Source organism: Lobosporangium transversale (genome assembly GCF_002105155.1).
Source record: "Lobosporangium transversale strain NRRL 3116 chromosome Unknown BCR41scaffold_12, whole genome shotgun sequence".
Taxonomy (NCBI): Eukaryota; Fungi; Mortierellomycota; class Mortierellomycetes; order Mortierellales; family Mortierellaceae; genus Lobosporangium; species Lobosporangium transversale.
In genome coordinates, this window is record NW_019028990.1 from 648,803 (window position 1) to 661,167 (window position 12,365).

Consider the following 12,365-nt stretch of genomic DNA (forward strand, 5'->3'; position numbering starts at 1 on the left):
GTGAGGTCAAGGCGCATCAAGGTGGTCGTAAAGTACAGTCGATCATGACCTTTCGACCTCATTCAATCCATCCTAATCAGTTCTTCAATATCATTCAGCCCATCGTCGCAGTTCAATTACATTGACCATCTATTATGCATCTTTCTTTTGTGTACCATCCTTCTATAAACGGTATGCCCATCCTTTTCCATATTACTGTTGGCTGTAGAATTTGAATCAGTCGATAGTTGGATCGACCATCTGTTGTTCCCAAAGATCTATGTAAATTTTGATCCACATATCAATTAGCTCATAGGAATCAGAACTAATGCCAGGGCGGGATATGTATTCATGCACATCTTCCCATCAGTCCTGAAGGTGAGGCTTGGCAGTAGCGTTACTGGAGACTTGAGCTGATTGGCGAGTTGAGCAGATTATGAAGAGCTGCAGTGCCATTTGTTTGGTAGGTTAGCTCTCAGCTGGCTCCTTCGATTCACCCTTCCCTGTCTAGCTGTGAAGTGGTGATGTCGCTGCGCTTTCCTCCTTTGTCGCCATCATTCTCATATAAAAAGGTTGCCAAATATATCGTCGTATCTATTAGTAACTTCTTGTTGATAAATAAAACCAATCGCCTCGGAATTCCTTGCTACTTTTGCCTCAAGGTATAACACTTTCATTAGATGCAGCAGTGCTCCTATTGTCCTGGTTATGGTATTTGAAGCGCTCGACTTTATTAAGGACGTTAGGCTTGAGCATGACATGCCAGTCACATGTTTGATCATTCAATTATCAATTATAGAATATCCCTCACCCATGTTTGAGGCGATCAATAAAGGGATGCTTCTCATTCATTTTTCTATTTTGTAAAATTGTTCACTCATACTCCTTCTCGAGCAGAATAATGGAAATAGAGTACCAGGGATTTTCAATTGGCACGTGCGATAGACACAGCCACCTTGGACGTCCTTTCTCCCCTGTGGTCTGTGCACATCTATCTGCCATCCAATATCCTCCTTACCTTTTACACACAGAGTAGAAATATAATCTGCGGTTACACGAAGATGAGGGTACTCGACATTTTTGTTCTTTTTTTCCTTTGTCCATCAATCTTATTTTGAGGAAAATGATTCTGTGATACAAGTACAAGCAAGGGGGCAAAACTCAAGAAGATGGTGATGTTTATATTCACTGATGCTGCAGCATGAACGTGATGATTTATATCCTCGGGATTCCTTCTCTTCCTCGAAAGTAACACAGCCTTTTTTTTTTTTTTTTTTTAATCTTTCCAACTTTCTCCTTCACTCTTTTCCCTCTCCCCACCCCATTCACCCCCTACCCTCTCTCCCACTCTTTTCCACTCAGTACCCGTTTTTACTATCTTTGCCCGTCAACATATCTGCCCAGTTTTTACACAGATCTTGCCTATCTATTTCCTTCGCATCAGGAATAACCATCTCTATTTATCAACCATGACAACTCAACCTGACAGCGAGAAGGATTCTCTTACAGAACCTTCCAAGGAAATGTCTTTGAAGTGGCTTGAAGCACGCTTTGGACCTTACTCTGCTGAAAACCCGCCTCCACATTCAATGGAGGCTTCTGTCCGGGCTGGCGACTATCATGCTGTCGCATTCATCCTTGCTCAGCGTCGAAGATCTCGCTCCAGTGCACAGGTAGCTGATACAGTCACTGATGCCAATTCCTCATCGTCGTTAAGGCCTGACATGTCATCCAATTTAAATGACATCGCCAATAGCCAAAGTCCACTAGTCAGTATTGCAACCCCACAGAGTAACACTACGCATCAGAGCAATAGTGGTAATGGTCATAACAGAGTATACATTGACAATTCAGGGCACCCATTCTCATTCAAAGCAACTCTGGCGAATAATAAGGCAGCAACAACAACAACAACATGTGAACAGCAAGGATGTCCCACTCCCTTAGCTGTGGCCAATCAATTTAAACGACTTTTGCGTGACGAACCGCTTTTGTTGGAGCAGGAATCAACCTACCTTCATCTAGCTTGCCAACACATCATTAATGAGGATGACCCATCTGTTCTGTGGAACGTGATTGATATCCTTCTCCATGAAGGTTTCAATCCTATGGCCCTCCGGCCAGACGGTTCAACACCGCTTCATGTTCTAGTTCAAGAGCAACCGGAAGCGATGGAAGTAATAAAGCTATTTTTACAGTATGGCACAAATATCCATCATGTCACAAAGATGGGTCTGACAGTCCTTCACGCGCTGGCTCATTCTTATCGATCACCGAGATCATGCCTCGAGGCTATGAAACTGCTAGTATCATATGGGGCAGATATTAAAGCTATTAGCGTCAATAGATGGAGTATTTTGAATACATTTGCTCGATACAATACAGATCCTTATGACTGTATCCAATATCTTCTCGATCATGGGGTCCCTGTTGATTCTCGGACAGATGAGCATTGTACGGCCCTGCATGCCCTGACTAGATGTAGTCCTAGGAACGGAAAAAGCTTCAGAGCAAGCAGGGATATGCTCAAGGCAATTAAGCTGATTGTAGAATATGGAGCGGATGTGAACGCAAGGACAATCAAGCAATGGACGCCTCTTCATTACGTGGCCAAGAACAATCCAAACTCGATTGAGACAATTCAATATCTGATAGAAAAGGGCGCAAATGCGAATGCAGTTGGTGCAGACGGCTGGACAGCATTACACTGTTTGATTCGCTATAATAGTAATTCGCCTACAGAGGGAATTAAGCTATTGGTCCAGGCAGGTGCTGATGTCAATGTACTAAAGGCAGGACACACCGCAGCCATCCATACTTTGGCGAAATACTGTCAGGATCCTTCAGAGTTGTATCAATCCATGAAGGTATTGCTGAACGCTGGCGCTGATGTCAACAAAGAAGGCAACAAAGGCTGGACAGTCTTACATTATCTGGTCTATAGTAACAAGAGCCCCGCGATTGTACTGAAACTGTTATTGGAAGCCGGTGCAGCTGTCAACAATAAGGTTGAAGATGGTTGGTCGGCATTACATCTTCTAGTCAGCTCGAAAGAAGAGTCATTAGAGGCTCTCAGGGTCTTGGTCGAGCATGGCGCAGATATAAACGCTATTGGGAAAGAGGGTTGGTCTGTATTGCACTGTGTGGCACGTTGCACTCCAAAACCCTTTGAGTCCATTCGGTTCTTGCTACAGAGTGGCGTAGATCCTAGAGTGAAGGCCGACAACGGCTGGAATGCGTTACATTTCTTAGCCAACTATTGCTTGGACCCAGCGGAGAGCATGCGTCTATTGCTTGAGGCCGAACCAACTGGAGCAGATGTGAACGCGAAAACAGACGACGGATGGTCGGTCTTGCATATTGTAGCTCACGCAGTCAGGCACCAGACACTAGAGCTGCTCAAGATGCTTTTGAATTATGGGGCTGATGTCACAGCTACAGGGGGTATGGGCTGGACAGTACTCCATTCATTAGCACGGTATAACTCTGAGCCAAGTGAGTGTATCCGTTTATTGGTCGCTGCTGGCGCAGATCCCACAAAAAGGACGGAAGAAAACCAGACATGCATGGAGATCTTGGAACAATTCTGCCCAAACCCTGAGCCATCGCTAGTATTCTTACGCTCAAACGACCTACAAGGCTTGACGGACATATAGGCTCGTAGGCTCAGGCAAGACTTTCAATACTTATAATATTAAATAGATACATGCGATACACATAAAAATAGTAAAGATAGTAGTAATATATTGGTTATAGGATCATTTGTTTTATGATTTGAAACCTTCTAAGCCATTATGCATGTTTTTCTTTGAATATGGACCATCGATATCTCTTGGGAAAGGATCGAAAGTTGAGATCGCGGCAAATGGCATCCATGTCAAGGATGGAGGCCTCACCATCAGGTCCAGATCCAATCCCGCTTAAACCCGGGGATGTGACAGGAGTTTTCAGTCCATTGACGCTAACATATCCGAGGGGGAAGCTATGGCCACGATCCATATCCGATAAACCGAGGGATGGGACGTAGGACATAGGCGAGGTTTTAAGAAATATGGAGGAAGGAAATGGAGGGAGATTGTGCTGTGCCATGATGGCCGATATTGAGCCAGCATTAGCCTTTTCGTATACAATGCTTTGGTCGGTACGAGGTTTCCTGATCTTCTCTTGCTCAATATTTGACACTGCAGGTAACTGTGTTCCCAAATCCGATAGCTCTGATCTAATACAATGAATGATCGAGCTCAGCTCTTCTTCCTCCTGTGATTGCTTGAAATTGAGTTCGCAGAGGTTTGTAGTGACAAATGGCTTTATATTGATAGCAACCATATCAGATTCCATTTGGCTCTGTAATAGGTCACCGTTGAGCGCATCCTGCGGTAAAAAGCCAGGAATCCCTAAACCGAGGATTTCGCCTTCAATACTATCGCCCCTGCGCATTTCCCGACATTTATCCCATCCCAGAATGCGTCTCAAAATGGCTTCGAGTCGCTGGACTTTTGCATGCATCACATCGTCGAATTTTTCTGGAGCAATGGTACTCTGTACATGTACTGCTGTGACATTCTTAACACCATTTTGTGCTCCTTCCCATCCAATCGTATCCTTCGCTCCATGGTCCAACGTGTATTCATTTGAGGCCACCTCATCCGCTTTACCTCGGCCAATATGCTCATATTGCTGTGTTTTTTGTTGCTGCTCTTGCTTTGATGATGCCTCCGCTGGCAGTGCGGATTGTGAAGTTTGACTATTGAATATATCTACTTCCGCTGCGTTACAACTTTGCTGCTGTCCCCCATCAGCCATATTACATGTCTGCTCGAACAGTCGAACCTGCAAATCCCTCTTCTCTTGTGCAAGGTTCTCCACAGTCTTGACACAATTCTCTAAAAACGTATCTGCCATAAACTTTCGCCAAACAAATATTTGCTGGCTATAATTGTTGTCAAGACTCAATGCTCCCATCTTTTTGTCCTCGTCCTGGTCCATGGATTCATGGCCTTTAATGTTGCTATTATTGATGGGTATGATTGCTTTTGGATCCTGTGCGGGAACGACACCGGTTTCTAGCTCTATCTCCTGAAACTCCTGCTGCTTGAGTAAACTCTTTGCCAGTTGATCAATTATATACTCCATATTTCTAACGCACTGGTCCCACTCCGCCAGGATACTAGGCTCCTCTAAGTGTAGAATGCTTTGACGCACAGGATCAAGGTGCCCTTTTAGCATAACCCTGGTCTGTTGAATAGTTTCAAACCAACGCTCAAGCATCAGAAGGCTAGCCTCAATTAAAAGCGCCATCTCTTGTTCAATTTTGGCACGTGCGGTCTGAGCTCGACTAACTTGACAAGTAAGCACCTGGAGCTCTACGATTTGGGATTGCACTGTGTCATGGAGGGTCTTGATCTGTGAATCGCGGGCAGCAAGGGCGGCTTGGAGGTCGTGAGATTGTGAGCGAAGGAGATCAATTTTAGACCGAGAGACTGCTAAAGCATTAAATTGTTTCTTCTGAAGATTTTCGAACAAAGACATATAGCTCTTGACCTATATAATTTTCGATAATGAAAACGATTAATAAAACTGGATACGAGAGAGCACTTAAAATATGGGGGGAACACAGATCTTCTTTTAATACTCTTACCGAATCTTTCTCCGCTTTGCAACGATACCTCAAATCAATCAGCTCTCTTTCCATTGTGATGTTCTCTTCCCGCAGTTTTTCGTAGAATACTTTCTGGCATTCAAGTTGTTCTGAAGTAGGCGTGGCGGCATCCCACAGTGTCGTCGTATTTTCTGCATGAATGTTCGTTTCAATCTCTCCTTGTTGTATCGTGCAGCCTCCCTTCTTTTGTTCCCCATCCTTCTTTTCCAGTGAATTTAATTTGTGAATGTTTTTCATAGGGGAGAGTGCACTGGCATTGTTTTCATTGGTACCATTACTCATGCTCTTTTGATGACTGTCCCCGCCGTTGTAATGACTATTACTACTCATATCGTCCTTCCAGAACGGAATAAATGACATGGCCGACCAAGCTGTCGTTGGAGAGTTACCAGGACTATCACCCTTACCGGAGTCTGTAAAAGAGGCTGTAGCAGCTGTGGTGTTTTTGGATCGTGGTGCTTTGGATTTAATTTGTAGGTTTTCTCGGCGTAGGGCATCATATTCCTGTTCCAGAGCTTTCCTGGACCCAATCTCTACATCAAGCCTTGTCTGAAGCTCTGCCAGTTGTTGAGCTAGAGTATGTCTTTCAGGAAGATGGTCAACATGGCTTTTACTATAAAAGTCATGTAAATGTGAAAGGTTTAATATGTGTTTGATGTAAGGTTAGATGTGGTTCTCCCCTTATTTTTTAGGCTTGGTGATGTAGGTTTATGGATCATTTCAGGGTCTTTTTTTTTTTTTTTTTTTTTTTTTTTTTTTTAAAAAAAAAAAGTACTTACAGGGTTATATTCATCTGTGTTCTGAGTCGATCGACATCCACCTTTGCACATTTGGTCTGGTATTGGGCCACTGATAGGTCCTGATAAGATTTTTGTAAATTCTGTTGTGAGAGTTTGAATTTAGTCTGAAGCAACATATGGTCGGATTGAAGGGCTTGTAGATCACGGTAGAACGGATCCATGATTGGAACAGATAGGATAGATACTGAAGTTTGTTGATCAAAGTTAATATTACTGCTTTTTGGGTCATTGGAAAAGTAACGCTTTTGGGGCCGTCTGATATGAGCGTCAGTAACTGACGCAGTACTATCATGACAGCAACAGCAGCCATCAAAATTCATATCACAGGTGATGGTGGCGGTGCTTCTGTTGCTGCTGCTGCTAACGCGGGGGGAAGCCTGGTGAACGCTTGTAGTCATTGAATATTATAGAAAAAAGCAAGCGAGAAACAATTTGGAGGAATAGAAGAAGCAAGTAAATAAAAAGAAAAGAAAAAAAAAAGGATAAATTGCGAGGATTAAAAACAATAGGACTCTTCCATAAGTAGATGCAAGTAAACACTGGCTCAAAAACGACCAAGCAGGAAGGGAAAAAGGCGATAGAAGGAGAAGAGAGGAGGGAGAGAGTATGCAGGAGAGAATAAGTTTTTTTTTTTTTTTTTTTTTTTTGCATTGAAGGGGGTGAGCGATCATCGACAAAGTAACACAGGATTATTGACAAAGAGAGTCCAAGAGCAAGAGGGGTTGGAATGGGTGCGTGGCTAACAGGCAAAGGGTAGAATGGTATGCTATAATAAGTAATTGCATGGTAAGAGCTAGAAGAAGCGCCATTGCAAAAAAAAAAAAAAAAAAAAAAAAAAAAAAGATGAAGGTGCAGAGAAGGAGACAGAAAGGACGGTGTATGGCTGATAAATGGGGTGCAATTGACGAAAGGACTGACATTAGTAAAGATACTGGTCACAAAGAAGGTATGGAATTCTAACGCGTCAATACAGACGCGACATGCCAGGTCGTGTGCGCCAGACATTTTCTTGATTGACGACAAATTAGCCCATACACATGTCACACCTCACAAGAGAAGAGGATGCAGAAACACACGTGCAGAAATATAGAAGTACAAACAGATACAGAAATACAGAAATACAGAAATAGATGACCTTGGGCCCTATTGCAATGCCAGCCAAAAAGTACTTCCATTCAACAAACCCTCTCTCTTTCTCTTTTACTCCTATTTCTACTTCACTCCACTCCTATTCTCTCCGAATTTATTCTCTAGCTCACATAATAATATATTCATACGTCAATCAATAAAGCAAGTCAAAAGAAAAAATGGCATCTATGGCATCAGTTGCAGTTGACCCTGCCGACCCCCTGGCTCTTCATAAACTGGTCTTTCTTAATAAAGTCCAAACTTTGAAGATGTATCTGACACCCTATAAACAGCGTCAGGCCATTGACGAAAAACAATCGCCACAGCAACAGCAACATTCAGGGAACAACTTCGAGGAAAAGGGCCATTACAATAAAAAAGATGCAACTCAGCAGAATCGACATCCCGCCATCAACTCCCTGGACAATCATCTGGTCACACCATTGCATCTCGCTGTCATGCTGAATCGCAAGGACATGGTCTCCATTCTTCTAGAGGCAGGTGCAAATCCAGTGGCTCGGTCTGGATCTGGCTGGACCCCAAGACAGGAGGCTGCCAGTCTGGGAGACCGAGAGTTGATTGAGATCTTAACACGGTATCAGCGCAAAGAGTTTTCAGGATCGTTCAAAACCAAAGCCATGAGCCTAGTCAAGCAGCTATCCGAGGTATTGGCCATAAAAAAGGAACACAACCAAGATTTTTTTTGTCACTCGCTGAGAGGCTGTTTTAATTAATTTCAAGTTGCTCATTTTATTATTTGCTTTTTTCTAAATGTGGCACATGGACAACCACAGGATCTTGATCAATTTTACTTTCAGCTTCAATGGTAAGAATAAAACAAGGCAGTTCATCAACTCTCTTATGAATCACCTGAGCCCTCATGCTATCATAAGATATACGCTGACATTAATAATCCACTCTTCTCTATTTTTATATCCGTTGTATTCTTCATAATGATCAGGGAGTTCCAAAGTTGGGGTATGCGAAAGAATCTTTCTCAAGAATAATGAGACATCTTTTTTTTTTTTTTTTTTTTTTCCACTGAGAACTAGCGACATAGGCTAATAAGATACAACTGATTTCTTGCCCACATAATTTTTTCACATCCTTTAGTTCCATTCGTAAGTGGATTATGCCCAAACGATACATATCATATCTGGAAGAAGGGCAATTGTGTGCGCATGGATACATCTCTTGGTAAGGAGAATTTGGTCATAGCGATTTCTTCAAGGTTAAAAAAACAAAAAGACTCTTATATGCATTAACTAACAAAGTTTTTTTTTTTTTTTTTTTTTTTTTTTTCAGTTGGATTCGAAAACATGAAATGGTTGCGAGGTCATATTTCTATCATCTTTCGAGTAGATCCAATGTCTGGTAAGCTTTGTTTGCCCTAATCTGATATGATTTTGTTTTTCATCTTAAAAATAAAGCGGCCAGCTGATGTAGCCAATTAAAATAGGTCCAGAGCTAGTCATCATCGACCGCGTAAAAAAGATCACACAGCGCCTCGCTACATCTGCAGACGATGAGCAACAACAAGCACAAGAACCAACGGATGAGGAAATCGAGAGAGAAGTGTCGGTTTGCTTCAATTCTGATATTGTAAGCGGCTTCTTGTTCTTTTCTATATCGCTTCTTCACATTGCGGCGCTAAATGACTACAACGTTCTAAAATATTAACCAGACGCATTTTCACGCATTTTCATCACAATTATTATATAGACCTCCACAAATGTACCAACGTCTGCCATCAAATTTCACCGAGCAAAGACGGGACTATGGGGATACCGTACCGACAAGGTCGAAAAAGTGGGTGAATATGAATGTGCGGTGTGGAAAATGGATGGAGTCGAATTTCGAACAAGAGTCAGGACTGAGCACTTGAAGGACGAGTATGGGAAACCCCTTGAATTGCACAAAGCACCAGCAGTTAGAGCAACCAAAGGACATCACCATCACCATCACCATGGGGCTCATGGACATGGAAGGGCTGATCTTGCATTGATAGGAAATAGGGGAGGAAGGCAGAAACAGCAGCCAAGGAGACCAATTCAACCACTTCTTGCAACCTTTACGGAATCCGAGCCTATAAAAGACAGTGACGCGAAAGGTGACACAACAGCTCTAGAAGACCCTAGCAATGGGCCACTCTCAATAACCGCTTCTTCAGAGCCTGTAGAAAAGAATGATGTCAATGGGATTGATCAATCAAAACATCAACGAGTTATGGCTCCTAAAAAGCATGCTAGAAGTACGGGGACCATCTCAGACGATGCATTTTTCGAGACAGCACTAGAAGAGGCCGAAGAAGAGTTAGGGAATGAGGACGACCCCGATACTGCAGACGATATGGAGTTTGTCAACCCAAAAGCAATCTATCGAAAATCATTACCTCCGCCTCCACCACCAACCATTACGTTCGAGGAGTATTTTGACCAATCAAAGCAAGGGGAACTTCATCTAGGTAGACCATTGGAGCAGAAAGAGTCACGAAAGACATTCGGTGCAACTTTGTGGATGTATGATGGTAGTAATAGTAGCAATGTGTCTTCTTCAGCTTCGGGAACACTCCATGACAACAAATCGACTGCATCGATTGCAGCTTCATCTATCACATCATTGGGCAGTAATAGTAACAAGACAATAGTACCTCAATTCCCTCTGACTATCGAAAGGATTATTCCGCTCCTTGAGGTCATTGGGATGGACAATAACCGGTTGGTGGGCAAACTCAAAGAGTTTTTGGAGTTCCAATTACCGCCTGGTTTCCCCATCCGCGCTAATATCCCTGTATACCCTTCACTGAGTGCAGATGTTACTTTTGTAAATTATGATGCTCAAAGAATCATTAATGACGATATGTTTGATGTACCTGGCGAGAGTGAAGGCTTTATGGAAGGGCTTGTCGTTCGATCCATGGGACAGGATGACACATAAGAGCTGCAACTAATACTGTAAGATGCATCGTTTACTGCAGTGAAATAAAATAATAGAACATGTCGCTGCAGATTGACGAGAAGTCAGAACCTCTTGTTACTTTCTATCGAATCCTGGCGCAAAACCTTTCGCTATTTATCTTACTTTAGCCTTTGGCTGGCTTATTGATTCATCATACTGCTGTTGCCTTGTTACTTTATGGCCCTTATTGTGCTTGGGCCATAATCCTTATTTGCTTCACTCGCCCACGCTCTTTGCGTTGTCTCTCTTTGTCAAGACCTTATCCACAGTTGAAAAAGCAAGGATGTCACACAACTTTATTTGAGCACTAAGCCATGAATGAAAAGGAGCGTTAGATAGAAGCAATCTCTATTTGTTTTATTTTCTATAGTAGCTCCATATGATGCCGGTACTATGATCTTAAAGAGCACACGGCACCTTTAATAAGTTAGGTCCTCCTATTAACTCAGAGTGGAGTTCTGACTTAGAAACTTTTTCAAATTTAAAAAAAGAGACCTCCAGCCAAATGTCAAGTGTGGTCCCAGCCTGTGCATGTGCACATGAACTTCGTCCTCAGGCTGGTGACGAGACTGAGAAAGATTGTCACGTCACAATGACCCAGAAAATGCATGTGGCTGATTTGAAAAAAAAAAAATTCTCACGCAAAGCCTAACCTTGAAATAAAGGAACAAATTTATCAGTTGCTCCTTTCTTTCCTTTGCTCCACTTCATTTTCGCCACCTTTTTCATATTTCACCACTTACCTCTTTTATTCATTCCAAGCCTTCATTTATTGCCTTTCTTTTCTTTTCCTTTCCTTTCCTTTTTTTTTTTTTTTTTACCTTACACATTTTTCATTTTAGTTTTCATACCGTGACCACGGGTGAAAGAGTAAGAATATACTTTTGCCTATTTAGGCATCATTCTCCCTGCATTTCAACCACACTCAGTCCCACTCATCTTAATTTTCAATGGCCACCACAAGGAGCTCAACACAAAAAAACATGGCTGCAAATAAGCCTGAGGATGCCTCCACACTCAATAAACGAAAAAGAGTAAACCAACACCCACAACGAAAAAAGCGCGCCATCCCACTGCTGCTGCAGCTGAACTGCGTTGTCGAGGGAGAAGCAACGTCGTTCCCAGTAGAGATTTTCTGCGATAAATCGGTCGGGATGCTCAAGCAAGCCATCAAGGTAGCAAAGAAGCCAGAACTTGATCATGTTGACGCTGACCAGCTCACCCTCTACAAGGTCTCCATCCCTGACGAAGACAAGACCGTCGTCGAGTCAGAAATCGAGTCAAAAGAGGCTCTTACAGTCGCATCAAGGGAGCTTGGGGACATATTCAACTCTGAACTTCCAAAGGAAACTATCCATGTTTTTGTCAAGCCACCACAGCGAGGTATATCCTTGGCTCTTGATGGACTGATTGTTGATATTTTCAGCTGATGAAGCTTGGTTTGTATCTTAAACGGCCATGTGCATAATATCACCATTTGGTTTGTGTCTTGATAACTCAACGTTCTTTCTCATTATTCGCTTTTGATACTTAGCTCAGAAAAGAAAACAAGATGGAGATTCTGGTGAGTGCTTTTGGCCGAGAATCTGGTTATTGATCATTTTAGAGTGATGTGCAATAAATCAAAAATATTGACTTTGATCACTCTATCTCCTTTATCAGAGTCACCCTCTAAAAAAGCTCGTCCAAGTATAAGTAGCAGAGGTGCTCTTAGGGATGCGATTACAGAAGCAGGGCTTGTAACGAAAGGGATAGTGATGGTAGCCCTGCCATCTCGCGTCTAAACTCGAAAGAGAGGGTCAAGCTGCTTTCGTACATGGGGAAGACATCAGTAGATAGTA

General features: G+C 42.7%; 3 protein-coding genes across 3 annotated transcripts; 2 read left to right on the plus strand and 1 right to left on the minus strand.

Moving 5' to 3' along the window:
• Window positions 1-3,008: 3,008 nt before the first annotated feature.
• On the plus strand, window positions 3,009-3,308 carry BCR41DRAFT_281792 (hypothetical protein; the record flags this gene model as incomplete). The annotated part of the gene is made up of 1 exon (XM_022020239.1): window positions 3,009-3,308. A coding segment is annotated over one exon (300 nt), but the record flags the coding sequence as incomplete, so codon positions are not given.
• Window positions 3,309-3,771: 463 nt separating this feature from the next.
• Window positions 3,772-6,809, minus strand: BCR41DRAFT_385495 (hypothetical protein; the record flags this gene model as incomplete). Its single annotated transcript, XM_022027676.1, has 3 exons — window positions 6,418-6,809; window positions 5,618-6,251; window positions 3,772-5,520 (listed from the first exon to the last, which is right to left on the minus strand). The coding sequence occupies exons 1-3, from the start codon at window positions 6,756-6,758 to the stop codon at window positions 3,772-3,774; spliced, it is 2,724 nt and encodes a 907-aa protein (XP_021882903.1). The 5' UTR covers window positions 6,759-6,809.
• A 779-nt stretch (window positions 6,810-7,588) lies between these two features.
• On the plus strand, window positions 7,589-10,596 carry BCR41DRAFT_421020 (GPCR-chaperone-domain-containing protein). Its single transcript, XM_022029976.1, has 7 exons — window positions 7,589-8,231; window positions 8,361-8,392; window positions 8,528-8,544; window positions 8,680-8,763; window positions 8,872-8,940; window positions 9,026-9,168; window positions 9,289-10,596. Exons 1-7 carry the CDS (start codon window positions 7,746-7,748, stop codon window positions 10,501-10,503), a joined length of 2,046 nt encoding a protein of 681 aa, XP_021882904.1. The 5' UTR covers window positions 7,589-7,745; the 3' UTR covers window positions 10,504-10,596.
• The last annotated feature ends 1,769 nt before the right edge of the window (window positions 10,597-12,365 follow it).